The sequence below is a fragment of the Euleptes europaea genome, chromosome 7 (assembly GCF_029931775.1).
Source record: "Euleptes europaea isolate rEulEur1 chromosome 7, rEulEur1.hap1, whole genome shotgun sequence".
Taxonomy (NCBI): Eukaryota; Metazoa; Chordata; class Lepidosauria; order Squamata; family Sphaerodactylidae; genus Euleptes; species Euleptes europaea.
Genome location: NC_079318.1, coordinates 83,703,198 through 83,717,261, shown reverse-complemented (window position 1 = coordinate 83,717,261; position 14,064 = coordinate 83,703,198). Strand labels below are relative to the sequence as shown.

Genomic DNA, 14,064 nt, shown 5'->3' with positions numbered 1-14,064 from the left:
ACTGAACGACAGTGGTATCTTTCTTTCCAATCTCTTCACGGAGCACTAAGAGACGTTTGGTGCTCCGCGGAGCAGAGTTTGGGAACCGCTGGATTATGGTGTAGTGTAAACATAATTTTTATATGCACTGGGAAACCAAAAAAGTTGTGTCACTCGCTTTATTGCTGTGGTCTGGAACTGGATTCGCAATATGTCCAAGGTATGCCTGTGTAGTCCTGGGCTCTCAACTCCGTGCATGCTTATTCCATGGGCGAATCTTCCCACGCATTCCGTCCTGGAAGCTATCAGGCTTTTGAAGGAAGCAGAAGCGTAACTCACGATAACACACAAAAAAAGGATTTCTTTTGCAAATATCCTTGGGTGAGCAGCTTTTTTTTTTTTACTTATCACATGAAGACTTTTTTTAACACCATTGGTTCATTCTAGCTCACTTCAATCAGCTGTGGGTCTTGGGCAGAGAAAGCCCTGCTGGTGGAGAGCCTCTCACTGAAAGCGCCGGGGATCGAACCTGAGACTTCTTGCAGAGTCTCTGCCACTGTCCTATTCTGTACCCTTCCCAATAACATCTGGAAGCTGCTTGTCCTGAGTGTGGCCATCGGCTCATCTGTCCAGGGTCACTTTCTCAGGCTAGCGGCCTTGGGGGACTTTCCCGGTACCTGTTTTTACCCCCATTCTAACAAGATGCTGGAGGCTGAACTTGGGATTCACTTGCCCCAAATAACAAGAACTTCTACCATGTCATGTTTGTTATTCTAACCCTTCCAACTTCTGCAGTTAAACAGCATTAACCAAAATGTCCCACGTTGATGGTATATTTTTCTTTCAAAAGCACTGAGCCCCTATGTAGCCTTAAATTTGTTGAATTTGCAGGTCGGATTTTCCTGGAAACAAATTCCAGCCTCCCAAATCCATATCCTGGCTCAGATTAAAGGCTTCCGTTCACGTGTGGATGTTTTGCGGCTGCTACTACACCAGGAATCCTGTGGGCTTCTGTGCAGAGCCGGGCAAGGGTTGCTTTTCGTCCTCGCTTTCAGACGAGGATCTCTGCTGCTCAGAGAGGCTGCTGTTTCTCTGCCTTCCCCGGTGTGCTGACGTGGGCTCTCTTAGCCCTCCCGGAAGCGTGGCCTGGCTCGCAGTCCCGGGCTGGGGTCTCCATTCACGATGGGCATAAGTGGTGTTAGGAGTGGCGCTCGTGAAGATCCAGAGAGGCTGAGTCACAGGGCTGGATGTGGAAATGTCCCCAGCGGGGCTCTTGGTAACAATCAGCCGCCCCAGTGAGAGATTGTCAAGTCTGTGGTGGGGGAGACAGCCAAGATAGGTTTGCAGCATTGGGAATCATACTTTGAAATATTCTACGTTAGCATTTCCCCCTGTATAGTTGTCCCATTGGCACAGATTCTGGCATGTGAATGGTATAAACTTTAGGTTGTCAGTCTTGTGTTTGTAGGTTGTGACCTAGTGTAATGTAGCAAGGCTGCTGTCAGCATACCCTGAGGTGGGGCAGCTGCTGCAGAAACACCACCACCCCGCTGCCAGAGAAGGACCTGCAAGTGGTTAAATAGTTAAACTGTGGAACTCCCTGCCCCAGGATGTGGTGATGGCTGCCAACATGGAGAGCTTTAAGAGGGGAGTGGACATATTCATGGAGGAGAGGGCTATTCATGGCTGCTAGTCAAAATGGCTACTAGTCACAATGCATGCCTATTCTCTCCAGGGTCAGAGGAGCATGCCTATGATATTAGGTGCTGTGGAACACAGGCAGCATGCTGCTGCAGTCGTCTTGTTTGTGGGCTTCCTAGAGGCACCTGGTTGGCCAGTGTGTGAACAGGCTGCTGGACTTGATGGGCCTTGGTCTGATCCAGCATGGCCTTTCTGGTGCTCTTATGTGGTGTACAATGGTTGCAAGCCTGGCAGGTTTCTGTTGGCATGCAACACCCAGCACTGTCGGGGAAAGGCCACAGGGTCAGTGGGAAGGCTCAAACGGGGAGGAAGGAAGGGAGGAAGCCCAGACAAGTAGGGACGTGGATGGGTGGGAAGGAAGGCATGAATGGGGGTCCTGGGCATTCCCCGAAACCTGGAACCAGCCTTGTATTGGAGAATGCCTAGCGACATTGATGAAGAGGAAGAGATGGTTAGAAAATGAAATTGCAGTTAAGTGACCCCTACAGTTTAGACGCTCCTAATTTCGATTCATGTGCTTTGCAATGCATATCTAAAGTAAGCTAATCTCGAGTGCAAATTAGTGTTTAAGAGTGTTTTGATTCTGTATGGTTTTGACACGCAGTGTAGCTCTCTTACCCCTTGTATGGTGGTGTTTCAGCAGTGAGACAGAAGGTGATTACGGTCCTGAAAATCTTTGAACCTTAGACTTGAACATAACCTAACATAGCTGACAACGTCACAAAATAATCTATTACACTTCCCCCTCTCAAACTTATGTATGTAACATCTTCTGTTGGATCCACTCCCACCCGATCAGTCAGATTAAGCTATAGTGGTGTGTGCATACAATTACATTTGAGTTTGTCCCATGTGCTTTGCTTTTGGGTAATAACTCGGGTTTGTAACATTTTATTTGACTCCACTCTTCGCTTGCCTAGTGCTCTGCTTTGGCAGGCTCAGCTTTTGCAGAGCTTTAAATGCAAACTGCAGCATTTATGAAAACCAAAGCTGGTGCAATTAACGACACCGGCGCTCGTAGTGGGAGCGTGATCTCCGACATGGATCTGCCCTGAGCGCGCAAGAAGGGAATGCCAAAACGCACCCTGCTGGCTTACCTGATCTCATTGTATGAGTCGTCCTCTTCCCACTTGTCCCTGCTGCGATGATGGAGCCACAGGACCAGAGCAAGGAGGGTGAGCAGCACAAGGCCCATGATGAGCATGAGGGTGATCCCCACCACCAGGGAGGTGCTGTTGCCAGGGGCTGAAATACAACAGCAATGAAGTCAGAGAACTGAAGAACAGAAGTGCTGCCGTCTTGAGTTATCCTCTGCAGCTCACCTTAGCCTGCAAAGCAAGACAATGCCTGTAGCTGACTGAAAACCAAGGAGGATGGTGGTTTTTCTAGTGTGTGTGTATATGTAAACCCTGACCTGGATGGCCCAGGCTAGCCTGATCTCAGATCTCAGAAGCTAAGCAGGGTCAGCCCTGGTTAGTATTTGGATGGGAGACCACCAAGGAAGACCAGGGTTGCTGTGCAGAGGAAGGCACTGGCAAACCACCTCTGTTAGTCTCTTGCCATGAAAACCCCAAAAGGGGTCGCCATAAGTGGGCTGCGACTTGACGGCACTTCACACACACACACACACACACACACACACACACACATACGTGTATATGTAAACTTTAAATTCTGCCCCTCCCTAAAGGAACCCAGCTGCGTTCTCCGTTTTATCCTTGCAACAGCCTTTAGAGTTAGGTTAGGCTGGAAGAAGAAGAGTTGGTTTTTATATGCCAACTTTCTCTACCACTTAAGGAAGAATCAAACTGGCTTACAATCACCTTCCCTTCCCCGCAACAGACACCCTGTGAGGTAGGTGGGGCTGAGAGAGCTCTAAGAGAGCTGTGACTCGCCCAAGGTCACCCAGCTGGCTTCATGTGTAGGAGCGGGGAAACAAACCCAGTTCACCAGATTAGCCTCCGCCGCTCATGTGAGGAGTGGGGGAATCAAACCCCGTTTCTCCAGATCAGAGTCCATCGCTCCAAACCACCGCTTTTAACCCACTACACCACACTGGCTCTCTAGGCTGATCCTGCATTGAGCAGGGGGTTGGACAAGATGGCCTGTATGGCCAATTCCAACTCTGTGATTCTATGACTTGCCAGGGTCAACACTGCTTAGCCTCTGAAATCTGACTAGATCAGGTTAGCCTGGGTTATTCAGGTCAGGACTGTGTGCATACAGTACACAAATATTCCCAGCATATATGGCTTTTGAGTGCTTAAAGCACAAGTGTGGGGGGGGGGGTTGACCAAGGCTACCTTGCAGGCCTTTAACTTGGCATTTCTCTGAGTGCTGTCTCTTGTGTGCCACCTTGACTCCAGATACAGTGGAAGAAGTGAGACTTCTGGCTGGTGCCATGCATGCTCCCTGCCACACGTGCACAAAACTGCTCCTACCCCATTCAAATTCCTGCACAACTTTTAAGCTTTTGCCTTCAAAGGTTTCTGCTAGTGAGCAGGTCCAGAGATTTGATCGATAAAAAGAAGTGCCCTGTGTCAGGGGAAGAGCTGTACTCTCTGAGCGAAAAGCCTCCTCTCTGCAGCATAGTTGTAGTGGTTATTTGGCAATGCAGGAAAGAACCTCTGTGCGAGGTCAGAGGGTGGCTTTCTTCCTACGAGTCCTGGAATGGAAGGCGGGGAGGGAATTCCAAGGTTGAGGCAGGGGTGTAAGCCTCGGGGTTTGCTTTGACATTACATGCTGGGTAAGCGGGGATGTGGTTCCTCTAGAGAGAAACTTGGGTTGCAAGTAGGCTTGCCAGCCTCCAGGTGCTAGCTGGAGGTCTCCTGCTATTACAACTGAGCTCCAGCCGGTAGAGATCAGTTCCCCTGGAGAAAATGGCCACTTTGGCAATTGGACTCTATGGCATTGAAGTCCCTCCCCTCTCCAAACCCCTCCCTCCTCAGGCCCCGCCCCCCAAAACCTCCCGCAGATAGCAAACGGACCTGGCAACCCTAGTTGCAAGTACCAAATCACTGATACAGATTTGGATTTGCCATTATGCAGCAAGGGGAGATAATGGCATAGTGTTTCTTTGCATGCTGAAGGTTGCCGTTTCCAACACCTGCTTGAAAGGATCTTTCAAGTAGCAAGGCTGGCAAAACACCACCAACAAAAGCCTTTCCTCAAGGTCTGGGCAGGGAGCTGCTACCAGCCCAGGTAGACCCCCTGAGAGGCACAGTCTGACTTAATGGCAGACAGTTTCACAGGGAGGGGAGTGGCTATGACTCAGCGAGGGGGGGGCACATGCTTTTAGGATGCAGAACATGCTGGGGGTTTACACCCTGCTACCCTGAATTCTGGGGTTCGTATGGGTGCTGGGAAAGACTCTTCCTAAGCCTGTAGAGAGCTGCTGCCAGCCCGAGTGGAAAATACTGGGCTAGATCAACCAATAAGAGCCCCGTGATGCAGAGTGGTAATTTGCAGTACTGCAGTCCAAACTCTGCTCACGACCTGAGTTCGATCCCAACGGAAGTTGGTTTCAGGTAGCCGGCTCAAGGTTGACTCAGACTCCCATCCTTCAAAGGTCGGTAAAATGAGCACCCAGCTTGCTGGGGATAAAGGGAAGATGACTGGGGAAGGCACTGGCAAACCACCCTGCAAACAAAAGTCTGCCTAGAAAACGTTGGGATGTGACTTCACTCCATGGGTCAGGAATGACCCGGTGCTTGCACAGGGAACCTTTACCTTTTTTTAGATCAACCAATAGTCTGGCTTGGGAAGAAGGCAGTTTCACACGCCCCACCTTAAGGCTGTAATGAATGCACTTCTCTGTGGCAGTGGGGCCAGGGCCAAGAGAGGTTTTGTGCGAGAGGAACAAAGCAAATGAATCTACTCTATGAGAATGTGGGATATCCCCTGAATGGATAGCTATGTGGGGAATTGGGGGAAGGGGTTTTGTTGCATCCATTTTTTAAAAAATTGTGCACCAGGAAAGAGGTCTTGGCATGCAGTCATGCTGATATCCACCCAAAACGATACCTTCCCTAGTAAAGCTGTACTCTTGTGGTTATTTGCTAACTGTCGCTTATCAGCTGCCGCCACACTGCTGGCCAAGATACTCACCAACGTGCACCCGCAGCTCCAAGGAGCAGGAGACGGCGCCCAGCATGTTGGAGGCTGTGCAACGGTAAAGGCCGGAGGCCTCTGTGGTCAGGTTGTGGAAGGTCAGGAGGAGGCGGTGGTCATCTGCCCCACAAGAGAAATGGGGGAAGCAAGGAGAGGGTTAGGATGGCCGAATATCCTTCTCCCTGCCAGGGTTGGCCAAGAGCCCCCCTCTGAACCTCAGCTGGATGAACAGGAGGAACTGAGGTTGCCCTACAGTGGCAATTCCCTGTCTATTTCACCAAAGTCTGAGCCAGAATATTCACTGAAGGGTGCCCTAAGACACTTCTTGTCCATATTCAGGGACAGTGTATTGCTGAATACCAGTTGCACCCAGTAAGCAACTGGGAAGAGCTGCTATAGACATGCCTTGGCCACTGCTAGAGCCAGGACGTGGAACTAGATTGCAAGGCAATTCTTACAAAGGATTTAAAAAAAATCATGCTGGACAAGTCCAGCAGCTGCTATCAACCATGATAACTGGGGTTGTGCATACTGATAACCCGAACTGAAAATCCGAAATTAGCTGCTTCGGCAATATTTGGGTTTAATTAAAGCCGAATATTAAAACTGGGAATAAAGCCGAAGCAGGATAACTGATCGCTGAATCAGCCAAATAGGTATTTGGCTTTTTCTGGCTTTGGCTTTTCCCTATGGGAATTTTTTTTAATGAGCTTTGGGGGAGGCATTGTTGGAGGTAGAGTTCCCAAATTTTCAGGGTAGCTTCAAGGGACTCTCCTTGCATGAACACTGACGTTTGGTGAAGATTGAGTCAGGGGGTCCACTTTTATGGGGTCCCGAAGGGGTGGGGCCCCTCCTCCATAGAGAAGCATTGTAGCATTTACCATGCATTTCTATGGAGGAGGGGCCCCCACCCCTTTGGGACCCCATAAATTGGACCCCCCAAACCAATCTTAACCAAACTTTGGGGTTCATGAAGGAGAGTCCCTTGAAGCTACCCTGAAAATTTGGGAACTCTACCTCCACAAATGCCCCAACAGGAGCTTTGAAAAATTTCTATAGACTATAATGAACCCAATTTTGTTGGGAAACCCAAAAATAAGCCAAATACCACATTTACCAGTATGGGTATTTGGCTTATTTTGGGTTTACTGAAAAAAATCAGGCCCAATAAACCCGAACCCAAAATTTACCGAATTTTTTTTTTTGCACAACCCTAATGATAACCTAAGAGAAGACATCCATGTTCAGACTCAGTCTACCCCGAGCAGCAATTGAATCACAAGCGGCCCAGGAAGGGCCTGTCCCCCTACTGCTTGTGATGGACCACAGTTTTAGAAAGCTCCAGAGGGTATAATTTCCCCCCTGCTCAAGGAGAAGTCTGTGTGTGTACAAAGTGTGTGCTTGCAGGCTCTATCCCTGTCATTGCAAGCGCAGCTTCTTCAAAGTTTCAAGGGAAGGGAGCCTTTACTTTGTACATGCATAGACTCTGTGCTCAGAAGCCACAGATTACATGTCGACCATAGATATAATTAAGATATTATTCCCCCCCCCCTATAATTCAAGCACAGCCTCTGAACACCAGATGCTGGGGACAGGCATACTTGCCTTGAGGTGTTTGGCTACATTTGGGAACAAAACTAACAGCCTAGAGGAAACCTTGGTCTGACGCAGCAGAGTCTGTTGTGCTCTTTCAAAAGGATCAGATAAATTACCAGTGGCTTGGTCTATCAGCACCCGAAGACCGCTCTGTGGACCTTACAAACACAGTGGCAGTATATCTGAGGCCCAGCTGCCCTTGCTAAATGGGGGAGATCATCAGGTGCTGCCTGGCAGTGCTCCTGACATCCCAGGGTCACTCAGCTGGTCCCTGAAGCAGGATGGACTCTGTCACAAGAGCAAGACCCTTGTGTTCAAGAGACTAAGCATGAATGGGATTTCAAGGGTCTTTCATCCCTATGAAGTTTTGAATGTGGAGAACCAAAGGACATCTCTGCTTCCTGTTCCTGGAACAACCGGTCATCGCAGAACGAAGATCTCCTCCGGCCCCCACCCGACCCCTCTCTTGGATTCTTGATACCTTTGTAGCTGGTCACCAAGGGCTCTGTTGCAGGCGGGATCTTCTCCCAAACAAAAGCGGGGATGGGCATTCCTTCCTCTACTGTGCATGAGAACTGGAGATTGCTCCCCTCGTCCCCATTGCCCTCACTGGAGCATCTAGGATTAGACGGTGGTACTGTAGGACAGAGAATAACATCAACAGGACTTGCCTTGAATGGCGTTTGCTGCTGCAATGACAGATCTGCCATCTTGCCCCTTTCAGAGGCAAGAATGTACCATGAAGAGGCTGTTTCTTCCCTGTTGCTGCCTAAGCAGTGATAATAAGAATGAGTAAGATCAGCTTGGCGAGAGCCGAGCTGCTCTATGAAAGCTTTGCAAGAGATCATCTGTATAATGAATTTACAAATGAGTAGGAATGATGGGCAAGAAGTTGCCGAAGCCAAGAATGCCGCCATGCAGGTGGCAGCTTATCGTTTTCTGTTTCATTATGGCATCAGCTCTGAGCACAGCCAGGGAAAGGGGTTAGCTGCCTCCGCCCTGCAGCAGTGACAGGCCAAACCTAGCAGTCTAACACATCTTCCCCGGCTGCCCACCCGCTAGCATCTTTTTATTGTTGTTCTCAAAGAAGTGACCACTTTAAAAATATTTGACAGTTGTCCAGCTCCTAGGCAGAGGAGAATTGGTGGGCAGTAGGAATATTTTACTTCTCCTGCACTGGCCCGTTCTCCCCTGCGGTCCCCCGCCTCCAATGTTTTCCCCTCTCCCAAGGTGGATTTACCTATATTGGTCTGAAAGGAAGACAACCCTGAACTTAGACTAATCACCCCTTTCAAAGGTTATACACAAAAGGTTGTATATTAGTACAACTTGTATTTGAATTTGAGTCCTTCCCCCCACCCCGTTTTTTCTTGATAGCGTATGTGAAAAATCCTAGCCTTCCTTTCTGGTTTTAGACCTGAAGGGCACATGCAAGTTAAAATCCCCCTAAACTGCCTATTATTCTCCCCCAGTGTTAGTTTTGCAAGAGAATCGCTGTGTTGCCTTTGCCCCATGTATTTCCATCCTAAAGTGTATGGGACGAAAGAATCGGGGCGGGACCGTGGCTCAGTGGTAGAGCTTGGCATGCCGAAGGTCCCAGGTTCGATCCCCGCCATCTCCAGTTAAAGGGACTAGGCAAGTAGATGACGTGAAAGACCTTACTCTGCCTGAGACCCTGGAGAGCCGCTGCCAGTCTGAGTAGACAATACTGACTGATAGACCCCAAGGGTCTGATTCAGTATAAGGCAGCTTCATGTGTTCATGTGTATTTGAAGGCACTGTGCTAGATTTGGGGTCAGCGTGCCGGTGGAACTCCTGGCCGTGACCTTCTGTTCTCACAACACAGAGGTTCCCAACATCAGGGATTCTGAAATAAGCATAGCCGTGCATTTATGGGGGAGCCGAGGGCTAGATGGGGTTGCAGTCATACCAAACACAGTGAGCTGGAGGACCCCAATGTTGGGCGTGGCGGCATCTGGCGGATTCATCACGCTGCATTGGTAAGTGCCGCTGTCTGAGCCACGGGTGTCGTTGAGGATGAGGGTGGCGCTCTGGGTGGGCGAGAAGGCAAAGCCCACCCGGCCTGTGTAGCGGGAGACGCTCTCCACCACCTCGCCCTGCTCGTAAGCGAGTACCTGCAGAGCAGAGGAAGCCTGGGTGAGATATCCAAGCTTGCAGCTCCAGATTGGGGAATACTTGGAGGATTTGGAGGGTGAAGCCTGGGGAGGGCAGGGTTTGGGGAGGGGAGTTTTCACTCACTTGCTGGGGGTGGTTGGGGTCTGCTGCTGGGACCACTGTCCAAATAATGTTGAGACGGTTCAGAGGCGCGGTGGTGTGGAAGGAACATGGCAGGAGGGCGCTTCCTCCCCGGACCACTTGGATGCTGTTGGCCACCACGGATACCTTCACTGCTTCTGCAGCTTGGGAGAAAAGAGAGGGCTCAGTTCGAATTCCTGATAGGCTGTGCCTATTAGGGTTGCCAGGTGCCCGCTGGTGGCGGGCAAACCCTCGGCAATTTACCCCTCTGCCCGGCGACCACCTGAGGGTTGAAGTGCTCCCCCCATTCCCGTAGAGTCCAATGAGCAATGAGGGCAGGAGGTTGGTTTGATTACAGCTTGCTTTATTGGCCAAGAAGTCATAACCGGGTGAGCCAGGATACAGACGAAACAGCTCTGCGATCCTGTCACCCCGAAGCAGGGCAAATGCAAGAGGTTTTATAGACATTTGACATTCCCATACAACAATGATACATTTTCTTAACATCCGATTTTAGCTTGTCAATGCAACGACATTGGTTTCTACAGCGCCTGCGTGGGCCTTGCAACATTAATGAATGGAGCCTATCTTATCGAGCAGTTCAGAGTTTTCTCTTGCAGGGTGAAGGGAAAGGATCAAAAAGGAGGAATAGGTGGAAGGGAGGCTGTCGGAGCGCTCCCTTATGTGAGAGGAAAGATCCCAGCCTTTGGAACATGTGTGTGCCTATGTGCTTGGTGCTAAAGGAAAGGGGGGCCACTGGGAAGCGGCTTCCATGAATTTGCTTGTAAGCAACTTATGCGTGTAGCTTGCATGTATGTCTGAATGTGATGTAGGTATGATTACTCAGGCACAACAGGGTCGGCGGGCAAACGTGCACGCATGCGTGCATACCGCGCGCATGTCACTTCCGTTTTAGAACCGGAAGTGCCGCCTCGCGAGGGGCCTTATATCACTCAAACTCTTAGTTTGAGTGGTAAAGGGCCACTTTGCCACTCAAACGAAGAGGTATAAGGAACCTTGCGAGGCGGCACGTCCGGTTCTAAACCGACTTATGGCGACCCCTTTTGGGGTTTTCATGGCAAGAGACTAACAGAGGTGGTTTGACAGGGCATTAAATGCAAAGTGTTTTAATGTGACTTTTAAAAAAAATGGCTATGCACTGAAGAAGAGTAACTGGAAAAGACAATAATGCTAGGAAAAGTTGAAGGCAGTGGGAAAAGAGGAAGACCCAACATGAGATGGATTGACTGTATAAAGGAGGCCACGGCCCTCAGTTTGGAAGAACTGAACAAGGCTTTTAATGATAGGACATTTTGGAGGACATTGATTCATAGCGTGGCCATGAGTCAGACGCTACTTGACGGCACTTAACACATGCACGCACTGAAGAAAAAACAATGCATCCATTACCCATTCAGAGATTTCACTTTTGGAATCTGATGGAGGGGGGTGGAGCTTAGGGTTGCCAACCTCTTGGTACTAGCTGGAGATCTCCTGCTATTACAACTGATCTCCAGCTGATAGAGATCAGTTCACCTGGAGAAAATGGCTGCTATGGCCATGGGGCTCTATGGCATTGAACTCTCGCCCCTCCCCAAACCCCACCCTCCTCAGGATCCTCCCCAAAAACCTCCCACCGGTGGCAAAGAGGGACCTGGCAACCCTATCCTGAAGGATGAAACCTCAAGAACTAATGGAATTCTTACAAGCCAAAAATAGAGGCAGTGAATGGTGTGTCAGGGACCAGAAAATAGAGACTATCCCTGGTAAATAGAAATGGTTGAACCCTGGGCAGATACAGTTCTTTCAGAATTGCTTCAGAGATGTGGAGATGGCTGGGGACAAACAGTTTCTAAGTCAGCTCTTTACTCATTCACTCTCAGGCCTTGAGCCGGAGAGGAACACTTGGTCTTAAACAATGAGGCTGTGTGTCCCACTGCGGAAAAGCTGGCCGCCGTTTTCCTTCCACTTGTTGGAGCCGCAGGGTGTTATGTGGAATGGGAATGGCCCCACTGATGGATTCCCAGGCCAGAGAATTAATTGAAGCGCCTGCAGAAGTGACATCTCTTCAAAATAATTGATCGTAATTGAGCAGAAGATTTTTTTTTTATTCCAAAGGACACCCAAAGAGAGACAGAAAGAGAGGGCAGAGCCAACGGGGTTGCAGCAGAGAGATGGCCCAGATGGGGCTGAGGCTTGTTGTCTGTTTAGGCTGTCCTTCTGTGATCAGCCAAGAAGCATTTGTTCCCAAGGACTGGGGCATAAAGCTTCTTCACACAGTGCATAGTTAAATTGTGGAACTCCCTGCCTCAGGATGTGGTGATGGCTGCCAACTTGGGCGGCTTTAAGAGGGGAGTGGACATGTCCATGGAGGAGAGGGCTATCCATGGTTACTAGTCAAAATGAATACTAGTCATGATGCATACCTATTCTCTCCAGGATCAGAGGAGGATGCCTATTATATTAGGTGCTGTGGAACACAGGCAGGATGCTGCTGCTGCAGTTGTTTGTGGGCTTCCTAGAGGCACCTGGTTGGCCACTGTGTGAACAGACTGCTGGACCTGATGGACCTTGGTCTGATCCAGCAGGGCCTTTCTTACGTTTTTCTCCCTAGCCGCTACCTCTTTCTTGGGGCAATGGTTCTCTACAATGCCAGGAGGGGGGAGGGTGCTGCTCAGAGGCATCTGCCTGCCATGTAGAAGGTCCCAGTTTCTACACCTGGCATCTCCCATTAAGGACCAGGTAGTAGGTGACTTGGAAGTCCTCTGCCCGAGATCCCAGAGAACTGATCTTGATGGACCGATGATCTAATTCACTATAAGGCAGCTTCATGTGTTCAGGATAATGCTACAGACCTAACGCAGGCATGGTATATGTAAGAGGCAGGATCCAGTGGATCTGTCCTGCTAACAACAGTATCTTCCCTTCCCTGCCTTTCGAGAAACCTTCCCCTGATTCAAAAGGCTCAGAACCTCTGGCAACCGGGGAAGTCTCCTTGCGCTATGGGAAAGCGGTACCTTTAGTGGAATGGACCCCTAGGCTCCAATCCGAGCACTGCTTTTACTGCATCAGGTCTATCTCACTCCAGCATCCTGTTTCCAACAGGGAGCAGCCAAATGGGAAGCTCACCATTAGGGCACGAAGAGGACAGACCATCCTTTTCATTACTCTCGGTACCTAGCAACCTGAGCTGTGCTGCCTCTGCATATAGAGTCCAGGTAGCTCTCCTAGTTAGTAGCGGATCCATAGACCCATCTTCCATAAATCTGTCTGACACTTTTGAAAATGCCATCTCAGCTGGCACTCACGTGACTGTAGTCTTTCAAAGACAGTGTGTTTCCCAAGCTAATTATGTTTTGTGCGGAAAAGGACTTACATTTGTCCAACTTGGGGCGGAAACGCACGGTCGCTTTATCCTCCTTTAATCCCTGTTTCCGCCAGGATTCAGCCAGGATCGAACGCATGCGTTTCGCCTAATGTGCGTTTGATCCTGGCTAAAGCAGGGATTAAAGGAGGATAAAGCGACGGTGCGTTTTTGCCCTTGGATTTCCCATTAAACAGTTTTATCCCTCAAAATTCTCAACTTCTGAGACAGAGAAAGACCATAACCCTACCTCTCTTCACTCTTACCATACTGGTCATATTTTTATAAACTTTCTCTCCCCCCCCCCCCCCGCCACACATTCTACATTCACCATTCAGCACAGGCTAGTAGGGATCCCAGCCTCCAGGCTGGACCTGCGGATCCCCCGGAATTACAGCTCATCTCCAGACTATAGAGATCCATTCCCCTGGAGAAAATGGACACCTTGCAGGGTGGACTCTGTGGCATTGTACCCACTGAGGTCCCTGTCCTCCTCAGGGTTCATCCCCAAATCTCCAGGAGTTTCCCAGCCAGGATCTGGCAACCCTACTCTCCATTCCCCGCCAAGGACCAGGAAGGACCTGGCAACCCTAGCACGGAGACATATATCAACAGAAGCAAAAGGAACCTGCAGTGAGTTAAACCCCCCTTCTTGGATTCTTTTTCTATCATTCAGGTTCTTCCGAAGCCATTTTCTCCCTTTTCCAGTCCTCACTCCCCAGGTACCTGTTACATAGCTGAAAAGAATCCACATGCTTGAGAGAGCACTGGAACACCGGCATCTTCGCTTGTTTCCAGAGAGCATGGTTTGGGCGGTCAATTTAGCCCACAAGTGCTTCCATGCTGTGACAGTCTTCAATCTAGAGGAATCCTTGCCAGGGATGCTCACTCCCCCAGCACCCCCTGTGATCTTCTGAACTCCCCCTCCCTCTCTTTATTCACCCATCTCTGCTTGTCTGCCTCTCTTTCAGTTGGAGTTGGCTTGGAGTATTTAACTGTAAATTACTCAGCGCAGGGACTGTTCTTGATTCAATTATTATTCCTTTTCAGAGGTTTAC

The 14,064-nt window shown here is 49.6% G+C and overlaps 1 protein-coding gene across 1 annotated transcript; it reads right to left on the bottom strand.

The window, feature by feature from the left end:
* Positions 1–966: 966 nt before the first annotated feature.
* On the bottom strand, positions 967–13,811 carry LOC130481112 (immunoglobulin superfamily member 11-like). Its single transcript, XM_056853811.1, has 7 exons — positions 13,733–13,811; positions 9,646–9,806; positions 9,317–9,521; positions 7,868–8,023; positions 5,788–5,910; positions 2,778–2,925; positions 967–1,291 (listed from the first exon to the last, which is right to left on the bottom strand). Exons 1-7 carry the CDS (start codon positions 13,809–13,811, stop codon positions 967–969), a joined length of 1,197 nt encoding a protein of 398 aa, XP_056709789.1.
* Positions 13,812–14,064: the final 253 nt, after the last annotated feature.

What these genes read in the sequence shown, in the direction of transcription:
- LOC130481112 (XM_056853811.1), bottom strand. Translation starts at nt 13,811, where the DNA reads ATGCTCTCTGGAAACAAGCGAAGATGCCGGTGTTCCAGTGCTCTCTCA. An exon ending in ACCCCAACCACCCCCAGCAA is followed by an intron (nt 9,522 to 9,645) that starts GTGAGTGAAAAC and finishes TCTGCTCTGCAG; the next exon opens with GTACTCGCTTACGAGCAGGG. An exon ending in CCTCCAGCTCACTGTGTTTG is followed by an intron (nt 8,024 to 9,316) that starts GTATGACTGCAA and finishes TCTGTCCTACAG; the next exon opens with TACCACCGTCTAATCCTAGA.